The sequence below is a fragment of the Xiphophorus hellerii genome, chromosome 5, assembly GCF_003331165.1.
Source record: "Xiphophorus hellerii strain 12219 chromosome 5, Xiphophorus_hellerii-4.1, whole genome shotgun sequence".
NCBI classification, from domain to species: domain Eukaryota; kingdom Metazoa; phylum Chordata; class Actinopteri; order Cyprinodontiformes; family Poeciliidae; genus Xiphophorus; species Xiphophorus hellerii.
In genome coordinates, this window is record NC_045676.1 from 18,365,004 (window position 1) to 18,387,116 (window position 22,113).

At 39.0% G+C, this 22,113-nt stretch overlaps 3 protein-coding genes across 14 annotated transcripts in view; 2 read left to right on the forward strand and 1 right to left on the reverse strand.

Moving 5' to 3' along the window:
* Positions 1 to 4,093, forward strand: part of LOC116719971 (uncharacterized) — a 12,926-nt gene extending 8,833 nt beyond the window's left edge. For all 3 annotated transcript variants that reach the window (XM_032562864.1, XM_032562866.1, XM_032562865.1), the window contains exons 6-7: positions 136 to 1,622; positions 2,618 to 4,093. In XM_032562864.1, the coding sequence (XP_032418755.1) occupies positions 136 to 1,622; positions 2,618 to 3,247 (2,117 nt within the window). In that variant the 3' untranslated portion in view covers positions 3,248 to 4,093. The remainder of the gene's footprint in view (positions 1 to 135; positions 1,623 to 2,617) is intronic.
* Positions 4,094 to 4,180: 87 nt separating this feature from the next.
* On the reverse strand, positions 4,181 to 11,355 carry slc43a3a (solute carrier family 43 member 3a). The gene is made up of 13 exons (XM_032562879.1): positions 11,256 to 11,355; positions 10,361 to 10,676; positions 9,181 to 9,310; positions 8,648 to 8,694; positions 8,417 to 8,493; positions 8,224 to 8,316; positions 7,490 to 7,629; positions 7,270 to 7,406; positions 6,298 to 6,441; positions 6,084 to 6,191; positions 5,817 to 6,003; positions 5,016 to 5,139; positions 4,181 to 4,912 (listed from the first exon to the last, which is right to left on the reverse strand). The coding sequence occupies exons 2-13, from the start codon at positions 10,548 to 10,550 to the stop codon at positions 4,763 to 4,765; spliced, it is 1,527 nt and encodes a 508-aa protein (XP_032418770.1). The 5' UTR covers positions 10,551 to 10,676; positions 11,256 to 11,355; the 3' UTR covers positions 4,181 to 4,762.
* Positions 11,356 to 15,665: 4,310 nt separating this feature from the next.
* ctnnd1 (catenin (cadherin-associated protein), delta 1) overlaps positions 15,666 to 22,113 on the forward strand; it is a 32,558-nt gene continuing 26,110 nt past the window's right edge. For 3 of the 10 annotated variants that reach the window (XM_032562871.1, XM_032562872.1, XM_032562868.1), the window contains exon 1: positions 15,666 to 15,874. The gene's annotated coding sequence lies outside the window, so the exon portion shown is untranslated. Of the gene's footprint in view, positions 15,875 to 15,973; positions 16,099 to 16,506; positions 16,641 to 22,113 lie in introns of those variants that run through there. The other 7 variants (XM_032562875.1, XM_032562870.1, XM_032562874.1 and 4 more) reach the window with 6 other exon arrangements.

A 22,113-nucleotide genomic window follows, 5' to 3' on the forward strand; every position in this document is an offset into this window, starting at 1 on the left:
AACCAAGTAGTGAGTATTTGTTCACTATCGATTTTCCAGGGATGCCCTATGCAGACCACACTTTATCCTTTAGATTTTATTAATGCTTTTAGCCAAGGTTTAGCCATTTTAACGCCTTTTTGTTTCCTTTGACAGGTCAGCGTATCGTTCCTGTGATGGCTCCCGGTGGCGTTCACACCAGCTCTCATGTCGCGACATCTTCTCAAGTGACTAATGCCATCACCAGCTTCCTCATCAAGGATCTCCAGTCGCCAACTCTAGTGGAAGGAGAAGGCTTCAAACAGCTGCTGCACACGCTGCTGCCCTCCTACAAGGAGCCGCTCTCCTCCCAGCAGCTGCAGACCATCCTTAGAGACCACTACATCAAGGCCAAGATCAACCTGGTCCAGCTGCTGAGGAGGAAAACTGCGAGCACCGACATCGAGGAGATGAGCGACTACACCGCTCCCATCGAGTTCGAGCCCCGGAGGCGGGGGCGACCCCCGAACCTCCAGAGGGCAGCTTCTCATTTCGTCACTTTGAGCGTGGACGTTTGGCTCCACAGCTGGCAGAACAGCTGCCAACATTACCTCACCCTCTGGGCTCATTACATCGACGATTGTGACTTCAGTCCTCACAACCTGGCTCTGGCCACCCAAAGACTGGAGGAGAGTGGAGCAAAGGACTTAAACCTCCAGGCAGTGGAGACGCAGGTGAAAGCGATGGCGCAGGAGTGGGGGGTCAGCCAGCCAAACCTGGTCTTGCTGGGAATGGAGGGGAAGCACCGGATGATGCTGCGCCCCATAAAAACGGAGAAGGGAGTGGAGGCTACAGGGAGTCTCCCCCACCCAAATTCGACAACCTTTTTAGAGAGGGATGACTCGGCGTCACCTGAGGAACCGCAGGTGTCCACCGAGCACTTCAGCGAGGGCCTCCCCTCTGTCCCGTGTTTCTTCAGCGCCGTGCAGGGCTGCGTTGAGGAGGTGATGCTGCACCCGGTGATCTTCAAGACCCTCTGCCTGTTCCAAGGCGCTCTCTCCACCCTGCTGCTGCCTCCAGCTCAGAAAAGAGGCTTGTACCATCATCATGCGCGGAAGCTGCTGCACAGCCTGACCAAGGCAGAGCAGGACCGGATCAAGCTGTGGGCTCACAGCCAGCCCACCTGGAATTTGCTCTATCCGTTACTGAACTCTCTTATCAAACACAAGAGCCTAATCTGTGATATAATAAAGGACGTTAATGAAGAATGCATGGCCAGAGAGGAGATGGCCACCGAGCCCTTGGGCAGCTATCAGGCGAACTCCGCCTCCAGCACGTCGTCGACGAGCCTCCCCTCATTGCGCTCCGAGTGGAAGGTGGTGGAGGAGCTCTGCTTGGTCCTCAAGCCTCTGGACGTGGCCTGTAGAACTTTGGCCAAAGAGGCCTTTCCTCGTCTGTCCCTCATCAAACCCATTCTCACAGGCTTGCTGTCACGCCACCTCGTGCCTCGGCCGGGCGACTCCTCGTCCATCCTGAAGGAAGTGAAGAGGATGATGAGACGGAACCTGGCAAGCTGCTACAACAGCCCAGCAGTGAACAGGGTACTGTGCGTGGCATGTTCCCTCGACCCCCAGTTTCACGGGCTGGGCTTCATGGAGGAGAAGGTGAGTTTTGATTTGTTTTTGTGTTTTTTTTTTGTTGTTTCTTTCAAATACTTTTCCTAATACACTTTCTCCTTCCACTCAACTTTCCATTTATACGTTTTAGATGGAGAAATCCACTTTATTTAGCAATGATCTGTTGTGACTTACCGTATACTTTTCTGCCAGCAGATGGCAGTCTTTGTTGTTTGTTGTTTAGGTCAACACATGACATTACTGTATAAAAGAAAAATAATATTTTTATTTTTAGTCGTCCGATGGTATATTTAATTGAAAAGTTAATTTATTGCTGTAAATGTGTAAATTGTTTGAACTTATTACAAAAATCAATATAATTCAATTCAAGGGTTTTTCTGTAATTATTTTAACAATTAAGCTCGTGAAAACCTCCCAAAAATGTGAATATTGTTGATTATTCATGTGTTTTGTCTTTTTGTAAATTTAGAAAGAGCAGAATTAGTTGTGATTAGTCAATTTTAGTTATATTTGAAATCATAACTAAAATGATGTGTTATGAAAATCAACTAAAATTTTCATAACTAAAATTATTTAGTTTATTAAACATTTATAAATGGATGTTTTATAAATCCATTTATAAAACAAGACCCATTGTTTTATAATGGGTCATTTGAAAATAATTGCAAAGAAATCAATTAAGTAGTGGCATAATAAAAACAAATAAGGTCATTTTCGAAATTAATAAGTTGTGAAAAAAATGTCAGATTGGGCAGATTTTCCAAGTTAAATTTACCTTAAGTTGGACCAAGGCCTTCCTTGAGGCCAAAAAATAACAGTTAGCTCGTCGGCTTATCCTGAAATTTTAAACACAAGAAATTTGCTCATAGATTCTCTCAATGTTTAGTCCGGATCAACATGGTGACGATGGTCTCAGACATCAGATCTTCTCCAATTTGCCTGATTTAAAAAAAAAAAAAAAATTCTGGATGAGTTTCAATAATGTGCAAAGAATAATAAACTGTTTTAACCTCATGTTGCAGGAGCAAGTGGGCACATTCAACTGGCTGAAGCAGGAGGCTGTGAGGATTGCGAAGGAGGACAGGAAAGGGATTAAAGCCAATCAGATGAAGAGAAGCTCCCCTCCCGTGTCCCCGGAGTCAGACAGCGAGATCCTGCGGCGGAGCAAACGCCTCAAAGAGTGTCCCCCGATCAACTTCAGAGAGCTGATCGTGGAAGACGAGTTCAGCGATGCTGGGGAAAACGACGACTGCGGCGACCCGTCGGACCCCTCTTGCCACGCGGGGCTCACTGGCATGGAGTTCCTGCTGGGCGACCTGTTCTGCTCCACCCCCAGGAGCAGGCAGAGCTCTGTGGAGGAGTCCGTCGACATGGAGATGTCCGTCTTCAGAGCCGACAGAGGGGCCTCGCTGGGGGTGGAGCCGCTGCAGTGGTGGAGGACCAAGGCGACTCAGTTTCCGCTGCTGGCCTCAGTGGCGCGGGTTTACATGGCCGCTCCGGCCGTGGCGGGAAACGCCGCCCAGGACTTCGCACAGGAAGGACCGGGGAGAACCACGAACAGGAAGAGGTCCACCATTCCGCCCGAAAGTCTGGACGCTATCCTGTTTCTGCACCACAACCGCATTTCCACCGCTGAGGGTGGGCAGGAATGATGGCGGGAAAAAGGCTTATTGAACATTAAAGGGGTTTCTTTTCCCCAGACAGGTTCTGATGAAAAGAACTGAACCATTCCCTGCCGACTGGACTCGTCTGAGTTAAAAGTGATCCAGAAACCAAATCTGCAAGATGATTTAAAATTTGAAAAGCGGTGTCATCCTGGAAAACCAATCGGCAAAGATCCCCTTCATCTGATTTTGCAGATTGGTGTTTACCAACACATTCATGGTGTAGTTTTTCTTTTTATATTTTATTTTATTTTTATTTTTTTGGGCTGCAGACTGCAAAACTGTATTAGATTAGATTTTAACTACTGATTTAGATTTAATTTAGTTTATTATCCTGTAGTCCTTTGTGCCTTATCACATTTTGTTAGCCAACCCGTCACATGACATGTTTTCTAACCAAATTCAGCTTTTCTTCCCAACTTCTTTTCATACCTACAGCTGGTTATGGACTCGTTTTCTGCTGTTTGTCTTTGATTTCTTTTTGTTTTGTTGATAAAAATATGAAGTAAACCTTAAAGATTGTATCAGTTATGATCACGTTGCAACGACACTATTAAGTAAAAATCAACTGTAAAACATGCTGTCATGTTCAAATAAAGGTTAGCATAACCTCTGCTGTGATAATTTTGTACCACCTCGTATTACTAAGCATAATATCTGTACCATAGACTTTATAGAAGGAATTTTATACAGTCGGTGGTCTGTATTGTGTGTCCCTGAATGTATTCTTTCACCTTTTTATAAACAAACACAGAAAAAAAGGTTATTGTCCAAGTCATGTAGCAAACCTGTCCTATACTTCTTTTTCCAATAAAACGGATTTAACAAGGTAAACATTTTCTATGTTTGTCATGCGGGTGGGGAGACTTTAATATTCACTTCTGGTGCAACATAAAGTAGTAAGTTCATTTTGGGCTTTGATGATTTATTTAAACTTTTATTTTTACAAAGTATTTCTTGAAGTCAAGGTAAAAAATTCAAACCACAGAGTACTATGCCAACTGTCAAGCATGGCAGTGGCTTCCTCATGCTATGGGATTGTTTCTACCAAAAAGTGGCAAAATATGGACCACCACATTTTTCAATATCTCTAAAACCAACAGCAAATTTAACGTTTGGTATAATTTGATCTTCCAGCAAGGCAATGTTAATAAAAACACATATTTACAACAATTTTTTCCATATACATGAATACAACAGCAAGAACCCTGTTATAGTCAGTAGTTTCTGTCTTTCAATCTGGGAAATTTCAGAAGGTCATTTCCAGACTTATAATTCACCAAAACTGGAATTGACAGAGGGTTTACCCGTTCACTAAAAAGAAAACAAATTTTCAAACTTACAAGTCATAAAAACACATTTGTTCCTGTAAAACATTAAAAAAATCAGTCTGTTTATAAAAATCATATAAAATATTCTTATTTCTATTTTCAAGTTAAAACAATGAAATGGAAACGAGGAAACCCTGAAATATTAAACTTATCACACAAAATCATCCATCATCTACAGTTTAGCTTGAGCCAAACTGGGACCAATATCAACATCAGCTGGAGGGATGTTCTCCCTGCTCCGGGCTTTTCTCCTGCAGTGGATGAAGACGTAGACGGGATGGATGAACACCAGAACAGACAGGAGAGTGAGAGTAATATCCACCTGAAACAGATGGCGTATATTCAAACATCTGAAGCATCATACAGTACAATGCGTTAAACACAAAGATGCGCTCGTCTTTTGTAAATTGATATCTAGTGCTCACATAAAACGGATCTCCATCCAGAGGTCCTTTGACGAGGGAAAAGCAGGGATACTGCAGCAGAGAAATGACAGCAGAGAGCGACATCACCAGGCCGTACAGCTTCCCAAAGTGACGGGCTGGAAATCTGAGAAGGAGGGAGTCGAACACACAGAAAGTCAGAGATGGCTTTTGTTCTATTGTGGGCAAAAATATACTGTGTCCTGCAGCAACTAAAAGACACATAGTGTCTTTGTGTGTACCAGCTGAATCGAGTGGAAAGTTAATTCTGAAAATGCATGAAGATTGCTACGCAAATTACATTTTGTTTTCACTTTGTGTAATAACTTTTGTGAAGATATCATTTTAAAGTATCAAAAGGAAAGGTCCCATTGCAAGGAGGGAAACTGGATTAAATATCAGAGAACACCATGAAATCTTTTAACACATGGCCAAAAGATGTGACAAAGACAGACATATTTTTGTTTGATGTAACAGATGAAAATCATCTCTTTTTTGAAAAGATTAAAAATCATCTTTTCATCTGCAAAAATAGTTTCCATAAGTGATCAACACTTAATGTACAATATTGCTTAGTGGAAAGAAAAAGAATACAAGGGTCTCAGAGTTTGTTTTTTTTAAGTGTTGCATGCATCTGTATTCACCTACTTTACTATGTTGCCCCTAAATAGAATCCAAGGCAAACTGTTGTCTTTAAGTTTACTCAATTACTGAAGAAAATAATTTTGTAAGCCACAATAAATTAAAATGACATACGTTCATAAATAATTCTTTTATTTATTTATTCTTATACCAGCCACTTACGCAATGCTAATGAAGGCTGCATTTCCGCCGTAGAGAAAGGATCTGTTGAGGACCTGTAGGATGAAGGTGACGTACTGCAGTGGGAGGACAGGAATGGAGGCGCAAACAGAGAAGAGCAGGCACTGCAGTGAAGTCAGGAACAGAGACAGGTAGGAGGAGCGCAGGTCAGCATCCTGTTCAGTTTCTCCTGCAACAAGAGGACAGAAAGAGGGAAAGGTTGATGTTGCACAGACATGCAGTGTACTGGTACAGGCTCCAGGGATTTACCAGGGGCTCCAGGCTTTCCCTTGTGTCTGTCCAAGATGAGTCCGTTCCAGGGGGCGCCGAGCACTCCGCACAGCTGGGTCATTGCAAAAGCATTGGTATACTGGCTCACTGAGAGGCACGTGGCGGAAAGCAGAACACATCAGAATCATTAAATCATTTTGATGAAGAAAATGAAAAGAAGAAGAAAATGGAGAAGAAGGTGTGAGAAAGTCACCCAGGGTGGGGTCGTTTCTGGCCAGCCGGCTGAGCCTGGAGTTGAGCGTGCCGATGAAGAGATAGTGTCTCAGCTGCAGTATGGACAGCCACGACAGATGCCAGAGGAAGAACCAGGACCAAACACAGCTCCGGAAGCTCGCCACTGAACAAATCAGAGCAGTAAATCCATTAATATCAGCCGTCTTGTGCCAAGCAACCTGCCACTGAAGCAGTAGTACAAATATCTCAGTACACTGAGAAGGAGTTCATATGTTTCTTACTTCTTCTTACTCCTTTTCGAGTGTGTTAAGATTATTGTAGTACAAAAATATGTCTTTTGCATTCTCTGTCCATGAGTGTGATTTTATATTCCTATCATGTTCGAAACAAATAAATAAATAATAAAAATAATAATAAAAACACTTAAACTAAAACAAAAATCATGTAAAAGTAAGCTTTTCAGCAAGATAAATGAGCTTCTTTTACGTCACCAATTCTTGAATATATATTAGGTAAATTATATGTAAGTACTAGTTCAGCTGGCACTTTCACTTACAACAGAAAAAACATGTTTTGTTATAAGCAAAAAAACCAAACAAACAAAACTTTACATTCAAGAGTTATTTACTTAAAACAAGCTCATATAGTAAGTAGAGTCTTATTTCAAGTGTACCAAAATACACGTAAAATAATATCTCATCCTGTTTTTATCTAGTTTCTATTTTTTTCTACAAACTAGATAAAAAAAATACTTGGTTAGATTTTGTGTTTTTGCAGTGCAATAATTTTTGCACATTTTGTTGATGTAGCTCAAATACATCCTGAAGAAACACACTGAAGTTTGTGGATGTAATGTGACAGGAAGTAAAAAGTCCAATTAGTGTGAGTGCTTCTACAAGACATTGTACTGTTTTAAATGCTGCTAGGATGTGATATAATCTGTTGAACTGATCAGCTTCTCCATAGGTGTTGTCAATCATAAATCTGATACCTTTTTCTGTGTTTTCGACCTCTGTTTCATCCGACTTTGCCGTTTCATCTTTCCCACTGGAATCCTGATTGGATGCATCCTCCTTCGTCCTCTTGACCTGCTCCACGTTGTAGCTGTCGGCCTGTCCACAGTTCACCCTGGGCATCAGAACACACTGCATGCCGTCAAGTTTCAACCCAGAAGAGAACCTGAAAACAACAATGAATAATAAGACGCTCACCCGTATGTGTAGCGTGGAGGCAGTGGGTACGGGATGTGGGTCTTGGGCATGAGGAGGAAAGTCCTCGCCAAGTGAATGATGCTGCAGAGGGACAAGGCAATAAAGGAGGACTGGAGAGAGATTCCTCGCTCGTGTAGAATCTGTAACGGAAGATGGAGACAACATTTGGTGATCTGAAGCAGTCTTTACATTCTTCATCTGTAGAATCTTTTCTGTGCCACTAGGATTATTGTCATCTAAACGTAGTAGGGTTCATTGACTTTCTGTATCACTAAAACTAACTTCAGACTAAAGTCACTGGCTGATGTTGCAACGGTTTTCCCAGAAATTGATCACAAAGTTTAGGATTTATTTTCCCACCGCTGATAACAGTCTAGATAATGTAAAAATATTATAAAGGTTTCCAGTCCTTTGCTCCGGCATAGCAAACTGTCAGATTTGTTCTTGTAATTTTATTTACTCTTAAGACATTTCCTAAACAAGTTTGGAACAGTACACTAACTCAATGTGGTTGAAAATAGTTTTTTGTGTTGTTTTTACCTATTTTGTTTTCTACAAAAGTTGCAACCCACACTTTATGTCTAGATAAAATGAAAGCAATGTTATCTTGTATTTTATTTTAGTTTCCGACTTTTGCTAAGTTTGGTGTTTCAGCCTATTAAAACAAATCCATACTTAAATAATCTGTTCCATTTCCACCAAATTAAAATATGTAGCAAAACATGGCAATGCACCTTGATGATGAGGAAGACTCCTGAAGAAGAGTCAAAGGCTCCGTTGTAGAAAGTAATGATGGTGGAGCGATGAGCGGCAAACAGGTTCCCCACCTCCACAAAACAAACAAATTCCAAATATGTAGTTCCAATAAAATGACCTCCTGTATTTGATTTCCAATGAAGGAGCAGCTTTTTTTTACAGAATAACCACCTGAATGTTCGTCATAAGGAGCAGAATTCCTCCCACAGCGATGCAGGATAAGGCAGGGAAGAGCATCAAGGAATATGCTGCAGAACAGTGGAAGAGAAAAAAAAGACAACAATCTTTTATCTCGAAGACGAATAGCAGTTTGACTAAATGTATTAAATATGTCTCCTGTGAATTATTCTTTCTACAACCTTACAAATTAAATGTGTTTGTTTGCATAAAACAATTGCAGACCTGCACTGGAGAAGGCCACAAAAAGGGTTCCAGTTGTGTACAAAGATCTGGAATGAGAAAACACATGAGTATCTCTGGTCATTTATATAACATTAATAAAAAGTTACAGGCATTATTGTGTTTTTGTTAAAAAGGTTCATTTTTAATGGCTTACATTGTTACTATCTTGCTTGTTATTTTACTACGCCAATTTAAATGGTAATCACAGTAACTATTGACAGTATGTGGTCAAAGGAGGTGACGTCTGTCTGGGTGTAATCTGTCTTTGTAAGACCCTCCCTAACTTTATCACGTTGTAGGTTCCTCCTCTCATCCTAACAGAAATAACTGAACCACAATCTCAATTGTTACATGTCATAAAACCTGTTTCTTGAATTTTGTATATAAACCAGTCGGAAGACTAAGCAGAATTTCAAGACTGCCGATGTAGAAGAAGTTCTCTATATGCATTGCAGACTGCAACCGAAATCTAAAATCAATAATTAAATGGATTAGTGCCCTGAGTTTGCATGCAGATTCGGGCTTGAACTTACACTGCCAGCAGTCTTGTTACCATGGTGCCAAATCGATCAAACAGGTAGCCGTTGATCAGACTCAGGAAGTTGTTCAGGAACGAGGCGATAGTGAAAACCAGAGAAAACTGCTCATCCTGACCTCTGCAGTCTGGAAGAAAGAGAAACACTCAGACATGGACGAAGTTATGGAAAAAACATGTTGAATTACCCACAGAGCAACTCTCAAACGTGTACACACCAAAATTTGACCACAAATAATTACTTCAAAGCTTTTTCCAGTCACATTGTGACTATAGCTTCATGGTGTCCCAATCTGCAGGTGTGTCTATATACTTAGAGAAATATTTTTTATGCATCTTTAGATCTGGTTTCAACATTTAGTCTTCTTGTGTGCTGAAACAGCATCAGTTATAGTTACATCAATTTACTGTAAATGAAGTTCGGTGACGCTAGTAGGACTTTCTTGATGTTTTCATGACTCAAAGTTGTCTTCAAATATGCATATTGTGCATGTTGTTGACTTAACGTGTGCATTTAACAGGGTAAATATGACAAGTATAAAGTGCTTTGAGTGACCAGTCTGACTAGTAAAGTGTAAGGATATCTTAGCATAAATAGTTAAAGTTATGAAAATAATAATGTTGGTTTTTTTTAAGGTGTGCTAAAAATATTATAGACAGATTGGTTGGTACCCCTAAAGAGTGTGTTTTACTCTCCACTTTACAGGACAAAGAAATCCTATTTATATATAAGTATATGTTGTCAATCAAATCTAAACATAAATACCGATTCAAAGTTGGTGGCACATTTTTAAATTCAATAGTTCTGAATCTATGCATTCAAGTTCTGTTTATTAAAGGTGAAGGCTGCAAGATCATCTCCAGGTAGCTACATGTCCCTTTATTTTGATCATCAAAACTGATATGCTTAGAGTAATTTAATGTCTGACAGTGAGAAAAAAACATTAGGTCTTGTTTTATACCTAATATATAAAACAAGACAGCAACAGCGCTGCAGCTCTGATGACTGATGTTTTTTACCCAGCTTTAGGATAGACATTCATGTAATGTTAGAGCATTTTGACCCAACTGACAAACAAACAGCAAAGATCAACACCCAAATAACTGGAGAAATAAAAAAATAGCCCCATCTTCAGAAACTTAAATCACAAAAGTCTTCTGTTTCTTCTTGTGCTCACCTGTCTCCACCAGAGAGCTGTTGCTGGCTGTGTTGTTGCTGCACAACTCACTGAAGTACTGGTCTTCCTTCAGCACAAACACCAGAGAGGTGTAACCAAACACCACACCAGCAAAGCACAGACACTCCAGCATCCCTGAGATCAGCGTCAGCCAGTAGCGCATCTTGGAGCCGACCTCGCAGCCCTGCATGCTTCAGTCCTTCTCCGCAAGAGTTCAGATGAAACTTTCAACGACAAGGTTTTGTCTTCAGAGAAATCTATTCTGTTTTCTAAAGCTCCCTGGGGTTCTTCCAGCAAGCAGCAACCATCTTCCTACCTAAGAAACATGAGAAAACAAAGGGGAAGATCACTTTTTTTAATTTGTCAGTTCCTCTGCCATCTTCTGGTGAGCAGCATTAAATTAACACCATAGAGCCAGCTGTGAAGAATATGTTACGTGGGATGCATCCCAAAGCTGCTAAAACAATGAGAGGCTGAAGGAACATCTGCTACTGGACAATATAACAGATGTTTTATTGTCAGTGGAAATCAGGGTGTGTTTTTACTGTATTAGAGCAAAATTAAAGATCTGATGCTGGAATTTATTTTAGTAATTAATGACTTAACTTCAGTAGAGCAACATTTGAGCAAAAACAACTACAGTAATACTACCAAGTTTGAAAAGCATGTATTGTTTTTGTTTTTTTACTGATAATCCTTCACAGCTAACCAATGCAATGCATGCATATCAATTCTTAGCAAAATGTTTATTACATCATGTATTTTTCTTCTTCCAGCTACGCTATAGTTTTGAGCTGAAGATTTACTATTCATAAAACATCTTCATGGCTGAGATTAAAATGAAACTTTAGCCTTTTAAAATATTAATAACAATTTTAATAATAATAACTTTCACCTCGGTGAAGCCTCTTCAGTCCAGTTCCTGTGAGTTTATCTTGTCAGCTCTGTGACAGCATGGCAGGTTTTCCCTCTTAAAATGCTTCTTATCTTTCTCATAATGAACCGACGCTACAACATACTGACAGCCGACTTTACGGACAGTGGGAGTTATCTGCAGGAAGTACTGCCTCTAATCCAGATTAGTTGGGTTAATCTATGAGTACCGGCACAAGACAAAATACTGGTGCAATAAAACTCACTTACATAGGCTCTAAAACAGGATTGGTAAGCACAAAATATATTTAAATTTACTTCATGAAATGCTGTTTGTGCGATTGAACTTACTTTTGCACTCCTACACTTTTATGCCAGACCTGGAGACACAACTAAGCCACTGATATGCCATGCAGAGTAGCTTTGTGTTTCCGTCCACAGCACCAGGAGGGAAGCCAGATTAAAACAGATGCTCTGATTAATAATATAAAATGGATAATCTAACAGATCTGAATTTCTTGACAGTCTAAGAAGATTTCTCCAGGCTTTTTCAACCGACGTCAGGAAATCCAGATGCAACAAACAAATATTCAAGTGCCATCTGTCCACAGCTTGCTGTGGAAAAAATAATGACCAACTACTGTTAAGGTTAGAATCACTCAGTCAGGTTTATTGATATTCTGTGCAGGAAATGAGCGCTTACAAATGATGCGATGTTGAACAGGTCAAGGTGAGAAGCTCTGCCAGCAGGAAAACAACATGTCAGTTTTATGGGAACAGTAAAGGGAAAATAATTGTAAACACTGAAGAGAGTGAGACTATCTTCATATTTGCTCCACTGAAAGAGACAAACTTGGTCCAGGTAAGGTTCCTCTGGGAATGTTGATAAACATTAAACCAACAACATAACTATCAGATGATCAAAAGTCAAATTTAATTAAACTGAAATAAAATTTGCTACATTTTATCCCCTTGGTTATAATAAAACCCAGTTTTATAACCACATAGTAAAATTTTATTTTACCCACCATTTGATGTCACATAATTATCACGAGGGAAATTTTATTTACTCGAGTTCATCCAAAGAATATGCAGAAATTATAGGTATAATTGGTGTTCATTTTTTTAAAGATTTCTGTTTGTAGCAAAGCATGACAGGAAACTCTTTCAGATTTTAATAAGAAAAAAATCTCTATATAAAAAGCTCTATATATGTAAACATAAATCCATAAAATGTATGTCAAAAGTAAAAGTGGATAAAACTGACATTATCAAATTTCCTACCATCTGTTTAACTTTGGGAATTATTCAGCAAGACAGCACCATCAGGATTGCAGTGCTGTATTATGCTATCATGTAATAAAACATGGTTTTAAAATGTAATAAAATGTAATAAAAACCGCATTATGTAATAATTAACACATTTAACCCTTGGACACATTTTAAGTCAATATAACCATAAGGTGCCTTTGAGACTTTCCCATTTCCGAAAGCTGAGGGTTTCCATTGAACTTCATTAAGTTGATGTTATTCTATTTGAATTGCATATTTAATACAATTTGTATAAATAAAATGCCACCAAAAAAACAGCAAAAATATTTCCACCATGTCATCGACATATTCAAAGCAAAAATAAGTACATTGTAATAGTATGGCGATTGTAAGACGTATATTTTTAGAAGGTTTTTAGGTCTCCTTTTCAACAATATATTTTTGGTGATGGAAAAAGATTTTGAATACTAATAAAATTATGGCAAACTCTGTGTTTCTTATTAAATCTTTCAGACTTTCTTTTCTAAATAAGAGCCGTCTTCAAAAATATTCATAAATCCACTTTTAATTAACTTAAACCGTTCTATTTGGCCCTCAATTATTTGTAAAGGAATCACACAAACGTATAGAAAATAAATTGTTTATTTTGATAAATCAGGAAAATGACAAGGTGAACAAGGACATAACAGGGTGGACTTTAGACATAATAGGGTAGAGATGTGAAATATCATAAAATGGTGTCATAAATCTAATGAACATGCACGTGGTGACTTGGCCCTAACTAACCTCTTGTTTTGTTTCTTATATTTATCCGTTTAATTGTTTTGGTTTTTTTGCAAGCTGTGTCTTCAATATTTCTTTCTGTTTATTTTAACCCTCTGATCCTTAAGTAACTGGACCCTACACTCTTCCGTAAATGGGTCTTTTTTGAAGCATGTTAGAATCAATGTGTTTTTATGCTACTACTTGTAATTTTGATTCAAAATAATGTTTTACATAATATTTTCTACCATCTTTTATTCCAAACAAGAATAATTTCATATTTGAAATAGTTTTATTTTTCATTTTTTAAACATTTGTAGAACAATTCGTAGAACATTTGTGACAATTTGTAGAACATTTTTAAAACCCTTTCATGCATGAATTATGATCCTTTGTGTCAGAATTTTTTTTCCATTTTTAAACAGTTAAATGTACACATTTCAAAGAGATCTCAAACATGATTTAAAATCAGCATCAGTTTTGTGTTTCTTACATTTAATGCTACAGAAAATCTTTACCACTTTCTTTTGACTGTTATAAAAGTGACATTTTCAGGAAGGAACAAAGTTCTTTAATCTTGTGTGATTCTTCTGCCTAATTTAAATGCAAACAATTCTTACATGTTCAAACTGTTCAAAGACTTAGTAAACTTCAACATTAAATCTCTTTTATTTAATTCCCAGTTATCTATTTCCAGTGAAGTGCTTCAACAACAACAACATAAAAAACACACGTTTGGCCATCTGGGCATAAGATGTTTTCAAAACTCATGGGAATCAGGAGATTCCTTACAGGAGAGAATATTTTTCAGAAGGCTTTCATATACCGGTAATTACCAAGATGACGACATTTTTTCCTCTCTCTAAAATAGTTTTAATCTTTAAAACATTTATTTCACCGTTCACAGAACTTCTTCTCATAGGGGTAAGAAAATAGCGATGACAATCTCCTTCAAGTAAATATATAATGTAATAATCCAAACTGGTTATCTTTGCTGCTTTTGATGAGGCCTTAATTGAGGGGATCAGATTAATCAGTTTAGAGAGGTGTGTAGAGAAATCTCTAGGTGAAAAATTGAGAATTCGCCCTGGGAAACTTACAGAAAACTTAGTAAGATACATAGAAAAGGACAGGTCAGTAGGAGGCCCTCAGATAGCCGCTAGACATTTCCACAATGTTTGACACTTAGGTGTCAAGTATAGCTCCATTAATGCTCCAGCTGAGGAGGTGGATGAAATGCAGAGGCACCAAGAGCACACAACTCAGCCTCGTCCTTCCAGAGGAAAACCTGCAGCTCAGTGAAAAACAACATGGACACCGCACAAATCCAAATCCCGGCAGCTTCTCACTGGTAAAATTAAGTTCTTCCTCTCCACTGATATCACATGATCGCTCAAGATGACAAAGCATCAGTTGTTTTTAAATGATAATTAGATATGACTTCAACACAATGTAACCAAACTATCCAATGTAATTAGTAGGTGATGAATTACACCTGTTTTTCCTGTAAAGCAGGGCTGTCAAACCAATTTTCATTTTAGGTCACATCAAGATCATGAAGATCCTCAGCAGGCTGGTTGTTGCAGAATGCATGACGTTATATTCGATGAGTACTTCTAAAAATGTCATATTTAACACCCATTTTAAGAACTTTGGTTATGCGTTTTGTAAGATCAGTAAAGGCGTTATCCTCGACAGGTGAAACCTCTGGAGAAGTTCCTCATTTCGGCCACACGGTGGCAACATCTGAACTCTACAAAGTTTAGGTAGATCAGTAAATATTTATTTCTCTTCTAAAGTTTCAAGAATAGAAAAATCTAAGGCTGTAACGTGTAAACTCTATGCTATTTTTTTGGAGAGCCAGAAAATAAAACCAAATTTAACTGCTGCAAAAATAATAATTAAAAAAAACACAAACAAATAACAAGGAAGAAGTAAAACACAAAAACAAGACAAGTGTTGATGAAAAAAAGATGATACGAAGCCCTTAAGTTCATTTTGTGTTTCCTTTGCAAACCAAGATTCCAAGGTGTTGCGAAGTTGGAAGTTGCTTGAGGTCCAGTGAGAGGATTATGAAAAGTATAGAAGAAGTTGCAAATAAATCCACCTCGGAATCCGTGACACTTCCGCAGAGCCACAGGCTGGTCACCTCCATGCCACGCTGCACTGTTGCAGTAAATCGCGGAAAATATATTGTGTCTAAGAAATCAACTTTTAAAAAATACATATTCTAATTAACTGAGTTGCACCTGTATGCGAAGCTTCTGGAAAATGATCTGAGCCGAAGTTGGATTTCTTCCATTGTATTGGATGTGACATAGTCATAGGGGAGGAGTCCTGTGGGAAGGTGAGGAGCCACACCGACCTTTCCCATAGGAGTGACAAAAAGTTTCTTCTGTTTATTGGATCATTTGTGAAATTTAGAAACCACCATAACCCTAATTACTTTAGAATAAATCAACCCTGGATCTGGCTCGTATCGTTTTGAACTATCCTGCTTTCTTATCTGTCGCTGGCCCCCACATCTTCCTCCCCCCAGCGGAGAGGAAGAGGACAGACAAGTAGACAGCGAAGGCGAGGAGGAAAGGAAAAAACTGCGCTGCATAGGTGTGTGTTTTCTCCGGTATTCACCGTGGTTCCTCTCAGCAGCTCTCGGGTGTAAAATCGCCCTGCGCCGCCGTGTTTTTGTTGTCTCACCCAAACTCTTCACCCAGCCCGGAGGGGTCGGGCTCCCCCGGATTGTGTCAAACAAGAGAGCTTGGCTAGGCCCGAAGCCATCAAACACTTATGGACTTTAAGAAAGAAACCTACTGAAAGTGTCTACTACATGGGTAATGCCAATCCTGGCAGTGTTTCGTTTTGTGTGTGGCTGGTTTGGGGTTTGTTGGTGGTGGGAGCGGAAGCGACTTTTGGTTTGCTGAACTTGGCTGCCTGAACAGGCTAGCGGCGTAGCGTGGAGCTAACTGAGCTAGCATCAATGTCTACGTTTCGTTGATGAATAACTCGAAAGTTGTATTAAACTACGTTGACCTGAAAGCGGCAATTATATAGAAAAGAGAACAAACTCTACACATTATGTCGGTAAGTTTTAATACAAATGAAAGACTTGCGTGGTGTTATCACGTAAAACATCGCCTCTTCACTGATTGACGCGTTTGAAAAACGCTATTTTAAAAAAGATTCCTCCGCCTCTTTCCCCGGGATTTCCTGTGTACCAAGGACAGGTGAGAGTACACGGAAGTCCCCTGGGACGCCTTACCGCATACTAAACCGTAAACTCAAAGTCAAAGTCCAGCTTGCTTATCAATTTCGTCCTTTGTGTGCCCTGAAACGCCCACTCTCTGTGGGTGGTTAACCTGCGCCGAGCTTTCAGGTGACTATCCTCCTGTTGTGTGTATGATTGCCTTTGATTTTGGTTCACATTTTGGTCTGTGTTTAAAGTCTGGTGTGAAATCTCAGCTGCTGTCTTTTGATGTGGTGGGGTAGGCAGAGGAGAGGGAGACGGCGTTTCAAGTCTAAGAACCTGTTGTGTGGGTCTGGACTGGTGGGGCGTGGTGACAACAGGAGTGTTGCTTCATTTAGTGTGGAGGCTTAGTTTTACCTTCACTTACAGTTTTTTGAGTCTGAATACAGACAGGAAATCTGCCTGGATATGCAGTGCCTTGCTAAAGTATTCATTCCAACTTGAACTAGACACTTTAATCTATTTTACTGGGATTTTATTAGACAAAAAAAAAGAGATACACAATTGCATTGTGTGGCAGAGTGTGGCGTGTATTTATATTTAGCAACTCTGAGACAATACTTTGTAGAAACACCTCACAGCCGTCAGCTGCAAATCTAGAAGGCTGCTATATTTATCAGGTGATCTTTGCAACATAGTTCAGACTCCCTGAGAGTGAATGTAGAGGTTTTGTGAACTGCAATTTTCAAGTCTTGCCTCGGTTGGTTCTAGGTCGAGTCTTTTATTAAGGTTTAGCGTGGATGTACGGTATGTTAAAGGGGGTCACTCCAGTTTGAAGTGGTTTGAAAGTTTTAACCCTCTGAGATTGTTGTTTATTTGGCTGCATCCATTTACCCATCAAGTCTGACCATTTTCGCTGATGCTGCGACCACCATTGTCCTGCAGACAAATTCTCCCTCCTGAGCTGCACCAATGATACCTTGGGCCTCTTTACTGCTTCTGTGATAATCTAGATTCTAGATTATTTGATCTAGAGTGTGTTCTGTTTCCTAAGAGTGTATTCACACCAGTCTTGTTTAGTCCGTGTTAATTAAACTGATTTGTATGTCTACAAAGTCCGTTCGTTTGGGAGATGCGAATGGGGAATCGAATTCTGATGTGGACCAAAAGAGCTAATTTTGGTCCACCTAAAAATATAGGTCTGTGTTTGGTTGAAGTGAACTCTGGTGCGGTTTGAATGCATTATGTGGATGTTAAGCAGACCGGAGGCCGCTCCAAAAGCAGAAAGTGGGCTATAACGCTGGGCATTCTGGGTAAACACAACCAAAACAAACGTGTGAGTCTAACGCTAGCGGGAGCAATGGCTCGTTGTGTTTTGCCAAAAATAAGAGAAATCATACAACCGCTAAAATCTGATGCCACTTTCTTTTTGTTTTCATTTCGTGAAGAAAGAAGTTGCTCTCAGTGCCTTTTTCAGAGGTTTTTGTGTCGTTTTCTTTAGTGGTTCTTGGTTCTGTACTTTAGTGGAATGTAATTTTCTGTAGGATTTGTTTGGTTGCCTAGACTGCCACACAGCAAACCCGAAACTTTGTTTCTGCACTTGCAATTAAATAATTTCTCGTTTACTTATTTTTTCCCCCTTTGCTACAATCAGCTGATCAGTGAAGCATAGAAATGCCTTGCATATTTCTGTGTTCACCCTATAGTGGTTATTGCTGCAACCTGCTGGAACACAAATGGAGTAGATTGAGGACAAGTTTGGGCACGCTTAAAAATGTCCCCTCTTGAAATGAGGGAAGAAGGGAGTGGCCACTGAAAGAGAAAATGGACACAACGTCCTTTCTTTAGATACTTCTTTTGTTGCTTGGAATGATTCCTGGCCGTTCTGTCTGTGGAGACCAAAGTTTTCCTAGCTGGTCGGGTGTTTTAAGCAGGGCTATCATTTGCTAGTGTGTAATGAATGACTTGCAGGGCGCACCATGGGTGTGTCCCTCTTCTGACACACATTGAGGCTGGAGTTCTGCTATGCTTGCTCCTCCTTGCTGTCTGTTTCTCCTTTTTTGATTTATCTCCCTTGATCTACATTTCCACCAATCACACCTTCAGCCTGTTTTTACTTGAAAGTCGGGTGTGTTGGTTGCCTCTGCGTGTTCTGTATGTGATGGTAAACGCAGAGTGGATCAAAGTGAGCAGATAAACGCAGCGGTGAAGTGAAACCTCTGCTCGGTTGCCTCCCTGGGAGCTCGTGGTAGATTTCTTGGAAAAGTTGACCACCGACTTGTTCGGCAGCCGTTGCGCAAACATTCTTGTCGGCAAGCGATCACTCTCTGTTCGCAGATTAAACGTAGTAAATCATTGTCAGTTTTAATTCAACGCAAGCTGAAATGCGTGGCGAATTTTTAAGTGATTTAAAATAATGTAATTCTATAGAAAGATAGTTTATTATCCCACAGTGGGGAAATCCTGAGAAAATTTTATCTTCAGAATGTGTTAATTTTTAACTAGCTATTAAACGCTGCAGCCACTAATATCTTTACCAGTTCCCTGTTTATACTCCATTCAATAATCACATGGTTTTGCTGTGTTGATATGTTTCCTTTATTTCTTACCACTACTTACTGCAGCCTAGAATAACATGGTGCTAACCAGCTTCTACACAAAGCAACAGTTACATAATCTCAATAGTGGTCAGTGGATTTAGTGGCTTCTGCTCAGATGTTGAAGTATTGATGGATACTCTACTATCAATGGAAGCTAATTTATTTTCAGCTAGTCAGTGGGTGCTAGCTTCTGTTTTCTTTTCCCTGAGCTGAAGGTGGTCCTGGACTTTAAACAAATCATTAAATCAAAGGGCTTATAAGGTTAATAGACATTTCTCTTTAGGGTTAATGAGAAATCAAGGCATAATGTAATATGTAGATCATTATTAGCTGTGTACAATTAACAGATGCCTCTTAGTGGACCAAAATGAATAATATTTCTGTAATGTATCTTTTGACTTGATTCATGTTGTAAGATCTGTGCTGAAGTTTTATTCTTTTGTGATGGCTGAGAACAAAGTCCGTCATTTAGAAATAAAAAGTCAGAATGTAGCGTATTTTTAGATCCCTTAACTTTTTTCTAAATGTTAACCCAATAAGATCAGAAGGAGGACTTGTAAAATGTGCAACAATGGTTTAGAAATATTTGTCAGCTAAACCAGCAAAAAGCACAAATACACCACTTCTTGTCATTTGATATTATTATTTGATTTCTGATCCTGTGAGAAAATTTGGGTTAGGAATCAAATGGACAGTGCAAAAGCTAAGTCGATTCATGTTTGTTTTACTTTCTAGGTCTAGGACATAGTTTTAAAATGATTTAAATACATTATTTGTCCTGGCTGCTGCTTGGAGTCAAATTGTATGTTTGTTAAATATATTCAAAATTCTGATATAGTCCATAATTAAAACATAAATTATTTAAATGCAGACACTGTGTTTTTATGGGATCTAAAAACGTCTGTAATGTTCCTATATCTGCAACAGTGAAGTATTAAACATCTGGTATTACAATATTGTCCATATAAACATTAGTAACTTACGGACTGCCCCACCACGGCTCTGTCCTCCTAAAACTTAATGTGAGGTCAGCACAACGTTAAGTTTCACATATGAAATGGTGAAGGGGCCAAACGACCAGCACACCTTTTACCCATGACTTCTCTGTTCAGTTGGTAAGGATTTAATGTCTAAAATATGCTAAACAATGAAGTTAAGTAACAGTAAAAACACATTAAACTCTTTAACTTTAAAAAATAATTAACCCAGACTGAGGCTAAAAAGTTGAGCAAAAATAAGAAACTATTTCGATTTTCATTCTAAAAGCTGTTTTCCAGATAGGTGATTTCAGGGAATTTGACCAAGTTGTTTTAATTTTAAGTCCCTAATAAATTTGTTGGCATTGGTTGTTGTTTTTACCCTCCCGCCTCAAGAATTAGCTGAGCTATGTGACAAAGGTGACTGAACCACTTTCATTTTTCTAGTCTTGTCAACAAAGTATGGCATGTTCTACATGTTTGCTGATAGCTCATTAAAAGAGATTTTGGATCACTAAATGGTCTTATAATCTTTAAGATGAAGTAGGATTTTAGGTTTAAGAAGTCTGTGTTTTTTTTCTTCTGCTAAATGTTTATCACCTATTTGTCCAAGAGTGTGTTGTGCCTGTTTGCTGCTATGTCATTTACCTTTGGTTGGTATTTAAATTTCCCTAGAGTGTACTTTGTGCTATTTACCCCCTAATTTAGGAATGCAGATGACATTAACAAACAGATTTGGCCAATAGCCATCAGTGACAACGCTGCACACAAGTCAGACATTTACTGGTTGTTAGTCGGTTTTAGTTGGAAAGAAGCCAGAGAAACTAGCTAAACTGAAACCAAGAGGCAGAGTATGAGACAGTTTTGAAGATAAAGAAGAACAGGTGATTAGTGGAAGTGACTGCTGCTCTGGGACATGCCTTTCATGTCTATTAGTGACATGCAATTTCATAGCTATAGGCTGTGATGTTACTTGTGGTGATGAGAAAAGTGATGTTAAAAGTTATTGCATAAATAAATCTCATTACCTCACAAATTTTGGAGAGTGATAAACACAAATATCGCTTTAAAACTAAAGTTTATGCATTATCGATTGAAGTTCTTAGCAACACCAATTACTTTAAGTCGCATATCTGGACCTCTAAATGCTAATCAATAAATATAAAACCTTTTATTATGAGACATAAACGTAACATAAACCTACCTGAGAAAATATAGCTTGACAGTAAATAAACCCAATCATACTGCCAGTTTTTTTTTTTAAGTAATTGTCATCCATTAGCTTATTTTTGTTATTGTAGGAAGACTAATTGTTCTGAGTTTTTTATTTTATTTTATTTTTTTATGCTTTTATAGACATGACACAGATGAATTACAGTTTATATTCCATCAATATTTTGAATATATTAAAATCATAATATATGCTGAGAGGATGCTTTTCCTCTCAGCCAGAGGGAAAAGCATCCTCTCTTTTCCCTCTGAGAGGAAAAGAGAGGATGCTCTTTCATTGGCCATACAAATTTGGCCAATTTGTATGGCCAAATTGGCCATACAAATTGTATGGCCAATTTGTATGGCCATACAATTTGTATTGGCCATACAAATTGTATGGCCAATTTGCCATACAAATTGGCCATACAATTTGCCAATTTGTATGGCAAATTGGGTGCCAATTTGCCATACAAATTGGCACCCAACTTCAACACAATCAAAACATAACCATGACTGATGATAACTACCGTAATCTTATTTATAACACTATCAAAGCATGATAATAATGTCGGGGACATAAAATGTAGATATGTTTGCAGTTGGCCTTGTGGTTGAACATGTTTTCTTTAGTGGTATTTGTTCAGTTATATTCAGATTCCCTCCATGCGCCCAAGGCCACTCATTTCCTTTCCCACTAAGATAAATGAGCTTGTGTTGTCTACATGGGGCAGTTGGCCTTGCAGAGGTTCCTGAAAAGCCTGCATGAAACCCTGGGTGTGAGTTAAGGTGGACATGTTTGAAACATTCACTTTCTTGGGGTCTGCCTTAATGGCCACATGTGGAGTAGTGTGGGCCAGGACCAGAGCCCCTTGT